The 12,762-nt window shown below is 40.8% G+C and overlaps 1 protein-coding gene across 2 annotated transcripts in view; it reads left to right on the top strand.

The window, feature by feature from the left end:
* LOC306836521 (protein unc-13 homolog B-like) overlaps positions 1 to 12,762 on the top strand; it is a 67,722-nt gene that overhangs the window by 28,107 nt on the left and 26,853 nt on the right. For both annotated transcript variants that reach the window (XM_079363646.1, XM_079363645.1), the window contains exons 9-10: positions 10,028 to 10,318; positions 10,426 to 10,516. In XM_079363646.1, coding sequence (XP_079219772.1) covers positions 10,028 to 10,318; positions 10,426 to 10,516 — 382 coding nt within the window. The remainder of the gene's footprint in view (positions 1 to 10,027; positions 10,319 to 10,425; positions 10,517 to 12,762) is intronic.

Below are 12,762 nucleotides of genomic sequence, written 5' to 3'. Positions count from 1 at the left end.
CACCCCAGCAAGGTTCTCTTGTATCTGGTCTTTTTAAATTTGCTTCAGCAGACAACATAAACACACAAAAACAATCAACAGTTCAACTGCATGCAGTTACCCAAAGCAAATCAAGCTATGAGCAAGCAAGAACAAGAAACAACCCATCATCCTTCCAAAGTCAACAAAATAGCTCAGCACAAAAAACAAGTCATGGCCTACTCTCTGGACTATTCAAATCCTCCTCAGAAACTATGGCCCAACAACAAAAGCCCATAATCATCCAGGAGACACAACAAGATAAAGTGCACAGTTGCCACAATAATGCAACACAGTCAGAGACCGCAAGTGCTGGAGTTCTCTCAGGATTGTTTAACAAGTTAACTAGATCTTCTGAAAATATTGAAACAAGTAGCCAGCCATTGACAGGACAATTACCGCATCAAAATGCCAAAAATACAGTTACAAAAAAGACCCCACTTCAAACACAGTTGCACACTAGTGTAACCCAACAGTCACAAGAACATGCACTTAAAGAGAAAATGATTCCACAGACTGCCAAGCAAGGATTTTTATCTGAACTCTTCAGCAAAAATGTTTCAGAGAGTCCTTCTAATCATAAACAGGACAGTTTGTCAGGTCAGAGTACAAAACAAGAGATAAAAGACACAGTGAGCATTTCTTCTGACCTTAAGGGGGGCAGCTGTCAAAGACATCCACCTGTTTCTCTCAATCCAGGACAGACCAGACATGCTTTAATCAGTGCACCTGCTTCAATTGATTCTGAGAGTTTAGACCTAAGAACATCAGCTACTTTTGCAAGATCTCTTCAGTCTCAGGCATCATACTCTTCAATAAGCACTGGCAATTTATCACAGTTATATTATACGGGCTCACTTCAGTCAGTTCGTCCAATGGCTTATAGTACAGGAAATATTCATTCACTTTTACAAAACAATATGATGAACACACAGCCATGTATTAACAGAAGCAATTCCTCTATTTATGGTGCTACAAGACAAAGTCTCCACAATGGTCCGTTTTCTCCGAATGGAATAAGTCCTACTTATGATGAAAATCAGTGGATCCGTGAAAGTACACTTTGGCAGCAGTTTCAGAATGAGTCTCTGAATTATCAATTCAGAGATGATGAAATGTTAAGGAAAAGCAGTCAAAGTGGATTAGTACAGGCTTCTGGTCTTCAGTACAGGTCATCAGATGTATATCAGTCATTTAAGTCATCTATGCCATGGCAAAATGTTGTTTGTCACCAAGAGCAAATTGGACAATATCAGTTAGATGGCTCAAGGAATGAGGATTCTTATCCAAGGAGAAAATTGTGGAACAGTTATGAAGACTTGGGAAACATGAACTATTTCCCCACTGAGGATGGTGTGTTGAACCTAACTACCAAACAGACTAATACAAAGTTTGGGAAATGCCATTCATTTAATGATGGTAGTACTTACAGCCTGAATGGTGTTACATATCATGAAGGCTATTACGAGGAGACTGCGCCAAGCCTATCATATTCAGCTAACTGGCAATATAACATGGATAATCCAGCCCTACAAAATGTTCATAATGATGGCATGATTCATCAGAATCGGTTAAACTTGAATAGACAAGTAGATTTAAACTGTCCTCCAGGTGCAAAGATGGAGATGGAAGATTCCCTGTATCTCGAAGACATAGAATGGTATCAGCAGTGGCTTTCACTTTTGGAGCAAGGAATGTGGTGGCCAGCAGAAGACGGTGATTGTGGCTATTTTGTTTACACAGATCATGAGTACATTTATGCCTTGCTTACAGATGCTGTAGGGGAATATGTGTATGCATGTACCCCTGAGGGGGAGTCGTGGGAAAATGCCCAAAAATTAGATAGTTTTCCCAGTGCTTGGCTGCAAAATGAAATGGTTTGTGTCTGTGGTTTTAAAATACCACTGTATAACGAGGATGAGCTTCTTTGGTTACCTGGTCAAGAGCACAGTGATTCTCAGCTTTTAAATGCTCCCCTAGATTTGTCTGCTGCCTATAGGAAAGGAAATCAGATTATGAATTTAAATCTGGAGCAGTTCTCTGAAATGTTTGAAAATTCATTTCTGTCACAAGGGCAGCACAGTCTTGATTTTACATCATATCGGTTGAACAAAGTTAGGATGGATCCAGGACAGCAGTGTTATGTCTATGAAGACCAATATGAAGATGTTATTGACCTTTCTTGTCACAATAGAGACCACATTGGTCCATTCTGGAATAACCGGGAAATGAAGGCATTTCTTGCTCAAAAGGTTGCTGTTTCTCTAAACACTACTCCTACTGCAACCTCAAATCAGCAGTTGCTTCACAACTGTTACCAACCTTGCCAACGGCGTCGCTCATCTTCTGGGGTTACAGTAAAGCATGTAGACGATGTATTAGAGGAAGAATGGAGGAAGAGAGTGTCTCCAGGAGAAGAAAAACCTAATATTAAAGTAAAAAAGATGTCTTCTTTCATATCCTCTTTTGTTGGTAAAGCACCACAAGTGGAAACAAACAAAACTGGCATATCATCCACTGATCAAGCTCAAGACAAAAATTCCAAAAACATTATTTCATCAGGTTTCCAAAGTCTAAAGTCAAAGATCATTAAAGAAGATTATATTGCCGCTGTGACTCCAGAACCAGAAATTGCTAAAAAAACTATTCAAAGGCCCATTACAACACAAGGAAGAATCTTGCCCACAGTGCCAACAGCTGCTCAAGTGACTCATCCTCCAATACAATCACATGCAACTTCACCAAAACCAAGACTTTCACGCCAAGCTACCATGTTACAACAAGCAACTCCACCACCGCAGCCAGATGTAACAGCACCTTTAGGAGCAAAAGAATCTCTTGTTAAACCAGAATTTTCTGGACATCTTAAATCTGAAAAGCCACTGGAAACACCAATGGAGAAATCATCTGAACAACCACATGGAGGTTTTATGAACTTTCTAAAATCTGCAGTTAAAATAGAAGAACCGAAATCAGATCTACAGAAATGTTCCCAAACACCTACTAATCAGCCCAGCAAAACTGGGAGCACAGTTTCCTTACCAGATAGTGCTCCTACAGATAAAGAGCCTGCCGGAGTCTCAAATCTCTTTGGATCAATTAGCAGCCTATTTAACAGTGACCCCTCTCCATCTCAAAAACAGCAAATTAAACCAAGTGTTACAGATGGTTCACTGTCATCAGCATCTAAACCCAAGGGTATACAAAGACAACAAACTATGGATCATAGTGGTAACTCTCGGCCTGCTCAGAGCCTACCCCTTGGAAAAAGTACATCTCAAGCATGTTCTCAAAACTCTTCCAAAGGCCCAAGTATAAGCCAATTAGAAACTGTGACAACTACAGAACAATCAAAACAAGAATCTGAAACTAAACCATCTGGTGGACTGTTTGGATTTTCTATTGGTGAGATGCTGACAGGATCAACAGCAGCCCGTTCTGTGCCTCCAGCTCAAACAACCGAATCAACCCCAGCTCCTCAAGAAGAATCACTTGGAAAGAGTATATTATCAATATTTAGTGGGCCAAATCCCCAGCAAGCTTCCCCTAAAACATGTCCAACTGCTCCCCAACCTCCTCAACAGGAATCACTTGGTAAAAGTTTATTGTCCATGTTTGGAGGATCAAGTCCTCAGCAGCCTTCTCCGCAGACCAAGCCTTCTGCTGAGGTACCACAACAGAAAACTGTTCCTCCTAAAGATCCCCCAACTACAGGATTCCTTTCGATGTTTGGTGGTCCAAGCACCCAACAGTCTCAAGCAGGATCACTCTTAGGAGGTATTTTGCCTGGGTCATCAACTTCAACAGAGAGCCCAATGAAGGGACTGTTGTCCATGTTTGGTGACTCCAATGCCTCTCACCCACAGCCACCAATGTCCTCATCGAACCAAAGTGTAGCACAGTCACAAAATCAACAACAAAAGGACCCTCAGACACGATCTAAACCACAAGTACAGCCTCAACCACAAGGGCAGCAAGCCCCCTCGGTTCTTGGGGGAATATTTGGTGGCTTGTCTACCACTAGTGAAAGTCCTGGAAAAGCTTTGTTTTCAATGTTTAGTGGCCCCAATACTCCTGAAACAACAGGAGCTCGCGAATGTAAGAATGTGCCCCCATCTGCAGGAGCTGCAGCACCCAAAGAACCTGCAAAGGGTTTACTTTCTGTTTTTAATGATGTTGTCTCCTCTCCACAACAACAAACTCAAAATGTATCATCCTCTACTTCTACCAAAGAGCTGACTGTTACTGATGCACAAAAAAGTCACTCCCAAATGCCATCTGATTCGGATATTCATGTCCCCACAGCTGCAGCAAACAGTGAAATATCAAGTGAAGTTCATGATATAAAATTGACTGATACTACTATAGATACTACAGAAACTACCACAATTAAAGGCACTGCTCTTGCATCTATTCAACCAAATCAAGAATGTGTCACTGTTCTAAAGGAAACAAGCACAGAAGGCACAGCTCAGGACCCTGTTCACTCTCAAGAATCAGCAGCTTCAACAATTTTGTCAATGATCAGTGGCTCAAGCTCACCGAATTCATCCACACAATCTGTATTTTCTTCAGATAGTCCAGGAAAAAGTTTACTTTCATTGTTTTCTGGGCCCAGCAACGTAGGTCCTTCACCTCCAGGGTCTACAACTGTATCATCAAGCCCTAACGACCAACCAGCAAAAGGTTTATTTTCTGTGTTTGGAGGTTCTTCCACTCAGCCTTCTTCACAGCCTGGAGGTTCTCTATTGGGGACAATGTTTGGTGGCCCATCACCTCAAACAGCTTCTCAAACAGGAGGATCATTACTAGGTGGTTTTTTTGGAGGGGCTACTCCTCAGGCTGCTCCCCAATCTCCTCAGGTTTGCCCCACAAAGATTGGAAGCTCTACTTCCCAGACAGCAGGACCTCAGACAGGAACATCCTTACTTGGAGGCTTATTTGGTGGATCTGCTCCCCAGGCTGCTGGATCTCAAACTGGTGGGTCTATTTTAGGTGGAATATTTGGAGGATCAGCTACTTCGGTTGCAGGACCCAAGACAAGTGGGCCCTTTGGTGGAATGTTTGGTGGGTCTGCCAATCAGACTTCTTCCTCCCCAAACAGTAACTCTTTATTAGGAGGTATTTTGGGGGGAACATCTTCTCAAACAACTACAGTGAAAACTGCTTCACCTCTTCCGAGCGATATTGTTCCTCCAAATCCACCGACAGCAACAAATGCAACTGTGCCAAAGTGTAATGATGAAAGAAAAACTGCAGCTATTACTAACACTTCATTTGTTGAAACTGATCAATCAAAACAATGTGATGACAGTAAAACAAATACATTTGAACTTGGGACATCTGATATTGATACTACTACCAAAATGAAGAAGCAGGCAGAAACACTGCAGAGACCTAATGATGCAGTTCGGGGTCCTGGGGAAATTATACCCAAAAGTGATGGCATCATCATAGAAGAAGTTTGTTGCCAAGATGCAGAAAAGCCAGCTTTGTTAGCTAATAATATTAAGTCTAAAGAGTCTGAACTATTGGAAACACCGCAACCTGCAACATCAGAAAGTGTCAATAGTCAGTTGAATCAAGATACAGTTGAAGATAAAACACCTGTCACACTGCCAACAACAGCTTTGGTCCAGGAGCAGGAAAAGCCCCCAGAGCCAGAAAAATCTGTTAGTGATACATCAGCAGAAACAGTTACAGGCTTTATGTCCTCCCTTTTTAAACCAACAGTTGCACCAACTGAGGTTTCGCAGCAGCAGAACTCACCAGCACCCCAAGCTTCTACTGCTCAGGCTGCAGCATCATTATTAGGAGGTATTTTTGGAGGATCAAACACAGAGACAGCAGCTCCCCAGACAGGGGTGTCCTTACTGGGAGGTTTATTCAAGGGGTCTGCTCCTCAGTCTCAAACAACTCCACCAACAAGTGGAGGGTCGATATTAGGCGGGATGTTTGGAGGAGGACCTACAGCCAAGTCTCCAGGTCCCCAAACTGGTGGATCTTTACTAGGTGGTATGTTTGGGGGATCTGCAGCAACAACACAGCCTGGTGCTTCTTTGCTTGGAGGAATGTTTGGAGGAGTCCCTGCTCAGACTGCAGGATCACAGACCGGATCATCAATACTTGGGGGCCTAGGAGGATCTTTATTTGGGGGTATGGGGCAACCGCCCAAGTCATCTGAACCAGCACCACCTGAGCCCAGACCAACACCAGGGACTGCTCAGCAGTCAAGGGTTAAGACTGAAAGTGTACCACCAAAAGTACCTCCACCTAGCATAGAGAGTAGCCCAAATACAACTGTGGATACCCTAGCAGATAACAAAGTCATATCTGAAATCCAAACATGTAATAGTGCCCTGGAATCAGAGGCAGCCTGTCCACAAATGTCTGCTGTAACAAAGGCTTTAGAAAGCCCTGCATTTGAAAAAACAAATGAAGCGGATAATACTGAAAAAGATAAGTCCACTGTTGATATAGAGATGATACATGAAAAGCCCATAGTCATTGAAGGAGAGCCTCAGAGTAAAGACATTGACAGATCAGTCCCTCCTGATACCCGTGCTGAAAATATGAATACATCACCTCCAGTTAATCAGTTGCCAAACAATGCAGATCAAACTCAAGTCAAGTCTCTGTTTGGTTTTATATCGACACAGAGTGATGCAGGAAAATCTCTTGGATCCCTGTTTTCACCGACAATACCATCAGATGCTCAAGCAGAAGGAGGCAGTAGTTTGTTTTCTGGATTAAAAACTCTTTCTGGGAGCCTGTTTCAAGAGGAAAAGCCAAGTCCTGGGAAACAAGAGCAGCCCACGACTTCGTTATTTGGGACTAGAATAAGTCTTCCTTGGCAGGCAGAGCCACCCAAGCCTCTAGGTGTCCAAGTGATAACAGCTCAACCAAAAACTAGCAAGCCTACAAGTGTTGAAACACATACTGTAAAAAAGAGTGCAACGTCTGATCCCCCAAAAGATGAATCGGTAGGTTCTGCTGATGGTAAAACAAACCCCCAGATTTGCATTTCCACCCCTCAAGTAGATCCTTCAGCCTCCCTGGTCCCAAAGGAGGAGGAAAGGCTTGTAGAACCATACCCTTCTGCAGGTCCTACCTCCGGAGTGCAGCTGGACAACCAGGCCAAGAAGGATCTATTGAATGCCAAAAGGCTAGTAGAACCATAATAAATGGCATTCCCCCATACCATTTATGATGCGTTGACATGTTGAAAAAAACTTGTTTTCCCTGTCCAGCTCCGCGATTTATCCTCACTAGTTTCATTTCATATTTAGTTGAACATTTGTATCTCTGTTGTAAGTGTGTATTCTTGGATATGTGTAATTGTGTGTAGTGTCTGAAATCGTCCTGGTAAAAAAAACAAACTCTGAAAAAGTATGGATGTTGTTTAAACAAAAATAATCACAGAATGTTCCACATGAAGTTCCAAAAAATAAGACCGTATTTAATTGAAAATAGCACAAAGACAACAAAGCAAGTGTTTAAACTGAGCAAATTTCGCTATTTTAGGAAAATTAGATAACTATTTTTCAAATTGTGCCACCAACAACTTTTTAGAAAGGTTGGGAAGTGGTCTTGCTTACTAACCTGTTGCCTCCCTCTTATTTTAAAAACAACGAGTTTGGGAACAAAGGAGATCAGTTCCGGAAATTTTGAAAAAATGTCCTGTTCATGCTTGATGTAGGATTTCAGCTGTTCAATAGTTTATGATCTCCTATGCTATTTTATGATTTAAGACGATTCAAACATTTCCAATATGAGACAAGTCAGAACTGGAGAAGGCCAGTTTATTTTATGGGCACTTTGACTACAGAGGTCTGCTGCTGTGATTGGGGTAGAATGTGGTTTGGCATTGTTTTACTCGAAAAGAAAAGACCTTTCCTGAAAAAGAAGTTATTCACTTGGCAGCATATCTTGCTTCAAACTCTGTACGCATGGTTCAGCATTAATGGAGTCACAACAACTTGTAATAGTTTCCTAGGTCTAATAATAAGCCTTTTCTGAAAGGCGTTGCTGGCAAAATTTTAAGAATAGGCCTATTTTGCTATCATGGTGAATTTCCCAGTTTCAACATTTCATGACATTCTGTCTTTATTTTCCTTTTATGCAACATTCCAACATTTGAAGAAATAGGGTTTGTTATTTGAATTCAGAATTCCAAGACAAATTTACATATTTCTAAAACCAGAATTTTCCAAGTGAATTTAATTTGCCAAACAGTACCGTAAATTCCGTACTATTGAGCGCACCTGGATATAAGCCGCAGCGGCTAAAAATAAGTAAATAAATGTATTTGTACATATATAAGCCGCACTTGATTATAAGCCGCAGGTGTCCACGCTATAACAAGAGCTATTTACACAGACGTAGGCTACCGGTAACATCCGCAAATACTGTAGCGTCCATACGGACGTTAAAGGACGACGAGAGCGTTCAAATAATAACTTAATAACCCGATCACTGTCGGCCGTGACCACGCCGTTTACAGCAGAGAACAACACATAACTTGCCGTAACAATCGTACTCTCTCCCCCAGCGTTCTCTCATACAGCCACTCAACACGTTCTCGCTGGTGCATTCACTGACTCTCCACATAATCGGAATTATGAACACATTATCAACTACTGACTTTACAACATGAACCGTTACAATACGAAGCCTAGCCGACGGTGTCTGTAACACGGCTGATGAAAAAGATGACCGTAATACATTTCACAAGAAAAAGTCCATCCATTCACTGCCTCAGAATGACTTCATTACTCACTTCCTCAGTCTCTGTTGTCGCTGTCAGTGTCATCTTAACGTGCAGCAGCTCTGTTAGCTTCTTTGACAGCCAGGTCGATCGCCTTTAACTTGAAAGCTGCATCATATGTATTTCTCCGTGTGTTTTCCATGATGAGGGTGCGTGCATGAAGCGCAAAATGACTGATATTAAGATCCGACGTGACGAAGTCAAATGTTTTTGCGGCAGAAGCTCATTGTCCCCCATAAAAAATCCATGCATTAGCCGCACCGGAGTAGAAGCCGCAGTGCTCGAAGTGTGAGAAAAAAGTAGCGGCTTATAGTCCGGAATTTACGGTAGTTATTATTGACATGATTTATTCAGCTATATTTGCTACTTTAAGTGAAAACACATTATTTGAGATCAAATATATTAACTAGGGTATATGGATGTTATGAATTATGTAAAATTTGTTTTAGCATGGAATTCTGAGTAGTGTTGTATTTTATTATAGAAAATGGAACTACTATTTGTTTATTAACTTCAATTTGATTTAGAAGTGAAATAACTACATTTATTTAACCACATGTAAACCTTTTTAATGCTTTTCTTAAAAAAAAGTAATATTTCATACACACACAAGTCAACTCAGTATATATTATTGTCCACATCTTTCTGCTTGTCAACCCTGTGTCTTCTTTAACGTGTTAACCATCGCAGACTTTATGCTTTCTGTCTTGTTGACAGATTGAATAAATAATTGACAAAAGAATACACTGATATAATTCTGTACATAATAATGACTACAGAGGCAGTTACAATGGGTCTTTTTTTAGCTCACACCACAAGATAGACCAAACCTTATGTGAGTCGTTTCTATCTGAAAATGTAACTGGAATAATGGCAAAGCGCATGCACTATATAAAGCAAATGCCTACATGTTTATACATATTTACATTTTCATTGTTTTCCAACATGCATCAGCCTCCCAGCAAGGTTGGGTATTGTTTTTAGGGAAATAAGTGGTGTGCTTTTACTTAACCAACTAATTGTACAATGTAAATGGGTTTTTAGTACAAGTAGTCATGTTCTTAAAGCTTAGTGTATATTTTTTTTCCTGAGATAACTTTATTTCTGTATTCAGCCCAAACACAAGTTATTGAGAGAAAAATGTAAACCACAAATATTTGTAGAAGATGTACGAACCTGATTTTGTCTAAGAAATATATTCTAACACTGAATATTTTCCTCACTCCTTTTACATCATTGTAGTCCAGTGGAAAGTAGTCGCTTTGGGTCATCAGGAAACCTGAGCCAGACCAGTTCCCAACTTAGTGAGACTGGCCAGGAGAGCACTGGAGGTTCAGAACTGGAGGAGTCCTTCCACTCTTATCACAGTACTGGCTTTCACCCCTCCACCAATGAGCAGCCACGCACCAATGGACATCCTCCCACAAATGGACACTCTTCTGTTAGTGAGCTGGGGATACAGAGGCCATCCCCTGAAGTCGGACGGGGCCTGAAAAATGAAACTCTAGAGAGACAGTCTTCTAAACTGAAAAGGTATGGGTCTTTTTTTTTCTTTTAATGTATTTAAATATATTTAAGTGTATGATATGCTTGGAAACGATTTTTGCCATATATATTTTTTTTGAATTCATTAATCCTAGGTTCCATTATGATGGCCCACCACTACCCTTTACCCCTTCCAGAGTTCGGTGGTTGAAGGCAATTAATAAAGTCAGAGTTCAACTAAGGGAGGTAGGCATTGTTATACTTTGGTTCCTCCACCAATATCCTGCTATCTCATTACCTCCCATGTCCAACCATTTCTTTGTTTGTCCTACCCTATTTCAAACACATGAAATATGGGGAGGCTGTGGCTCAGTTGGTAGAGTCGTCGCCCCTCAATCGGAAGGTTGAGGGTTCGATCCCCAGCTCCTGCGAGCAACATGTCCGATGTGTCCTTGGGCAAGACACTTAACCCCAAATTGCTCCCCCTGCTGCGTCTGGGGCGTATGAATGTGGCATGAATGTATAGATACTGGATGGGCCACATATCCAGCCCATCAGTGTGAATGGGTGTGAATGGGTAGGTGTAAAAGCGCTTTGAGTAGTCGGAAGACTAGAAAAGCGCTATACAAGCTCAAGTCCAAGTCCAAAATATTACACTTGCAATTCTCTGAAAATGGTTGAGTTTAACATCTTTGATCCATATGATGTTGCTTCAAAATTTCATACAGAAATACAATTGCATTTTTTTGTCTTTTCTTTTTTGTCCGTTCTTGCTAGATGTTTTATTTTGTATCATCCTTTTGCTTTGAATTTCAACATTGTGGAGACAGGGTTCTTTCACGAGATGAATGAGAAAACATGATATGAAAGCAATTTTTGTCTACCAGAATTTGCATCCTTGACATGTCAACAGACGTTGAATGAATAGTACTTCTAACTCCACTCAGAAACCTTTAGAGGGCGGTCACAAAAATATCATCAGAGTCTTTCTGCCCATTTGTACTTCTCCCCTTGATTAGGGTTTTTACGGCAGTAATGGAGTAGCTTGTGTAGAAGCTCCATTAGTATGATTGCTTTGTAGTGTTTGGGGCGAAGTGATGGCTGATGATATATATATATATATATATATACACGCACATACGTAACATGCACGCACATATGTAATGAACTAAGGGTGAAATCTGTCATTTATTACAGGATGAAGCGAAACACTTAGGACACACAACACTTAGGACACACAACTATATGACAAGAAAACAGTTATGAATAACAGGCTATTAATCTGTTTAGCAGGGACTCATTTTTCTATGTCACATACTTTATTTATCCCTGAGGAAATTCTGATTTAAACTATGTTATTGATAGACATGCTACTCAAACAGATAAATCTAAAATTAACACATTTACAAATAGGACCTGTGAACATGCATTAGTGGAGAGATGTCAGAGTTGGGCTGTTACACAGGGAGCACATCAGGGCTGTTGGGGGTTAGTGCTTTGCTCAAGGGCACCCCTACAGTGTTCGGTAAGTGCTTTTACACCTCTCCAGCTACCAAACCAGCTTCCATATTTTGGTCGGCAGTAGGACTTGAAACATCGACCCAACCCAAGTCCCCACAGACCGAGCTATTGCCACCCTAATACAGTACAATAAGTATCCGACAACTGACATAGTACAACTGTTTCCATTGCTTACTTACATGAACATATTTGACAAATAGAAAGTCAGACTGACTACAGAAACCCCTTAAAGTATCAGTCTCAATATATTTTATATGACAAAGCTGCAATTTTTGAATAGAATATGCATTCTCTTTACTCTTTCTGATCATTAAGGTTTTCACTTTTAAAGAATAGAAAGAGAAAAATACCAATAACTGGCAGATGTTTACACAGAAAGGAGTGAAAACAACGGAGAGCTGGCAGTGGTACAGTGTCAGCTTAGCCTTGTGCTGAATGCATTTGCTGAGGATTGGAAGAGAGAGAGTGAAGAAAGCATGCAAGAGGGTGGGAGGGAAGGAGGGATTGCTACTTAACTGAAGATGAACTGCTGTATAATCGTGGTCTACCCTTTCGCACTGACCATTCCAGTTGTAGAACTGAGGGAATCAGCACTTCTGCATTTGTGTCATTTAAAAAAGATTGACTCAGGCAGAAAGAAACATTTGGAAAAAAAAGATCAAGGTAGACATCTTGTAAAAAGACAACTTTTTTCTTTTTACTATTATTCAACCCTCCATGCCGATTTTATGGCTCTTGCAAGATGATAGATGCAGATTGTTCTTGATTATATTATTTCTCTACACGGTAAGTCTCACCTTTTAATCTAAACATTGTAAAATTAGCAACATTTACATTGTGTGCTTTTTTGCACTTCAGTTGGAGAGTTTGTAGACTTTGAAGTATGCATGGCAAAATGTGTATACTATATAATGGCTTGTAGTACAGTGTAGCTTACATAGTCTATTTATTTTTGAAGCAGTGACAAATTG

Source organism: Symphodus melops (genome assembly GCF_947650265.1).
Source record: "Symphodus melops genome assembly, chromosome: 16".
NCBI classification, from domain to species: Eukaryota; Metazoa; Chordata; class Actinopteri; order Labriformes; family Labridae; genus Symphodus; species Symphodus melops.
This window is presented reverse-complemented; position numbering and strand designations above follow the sequence as displayed.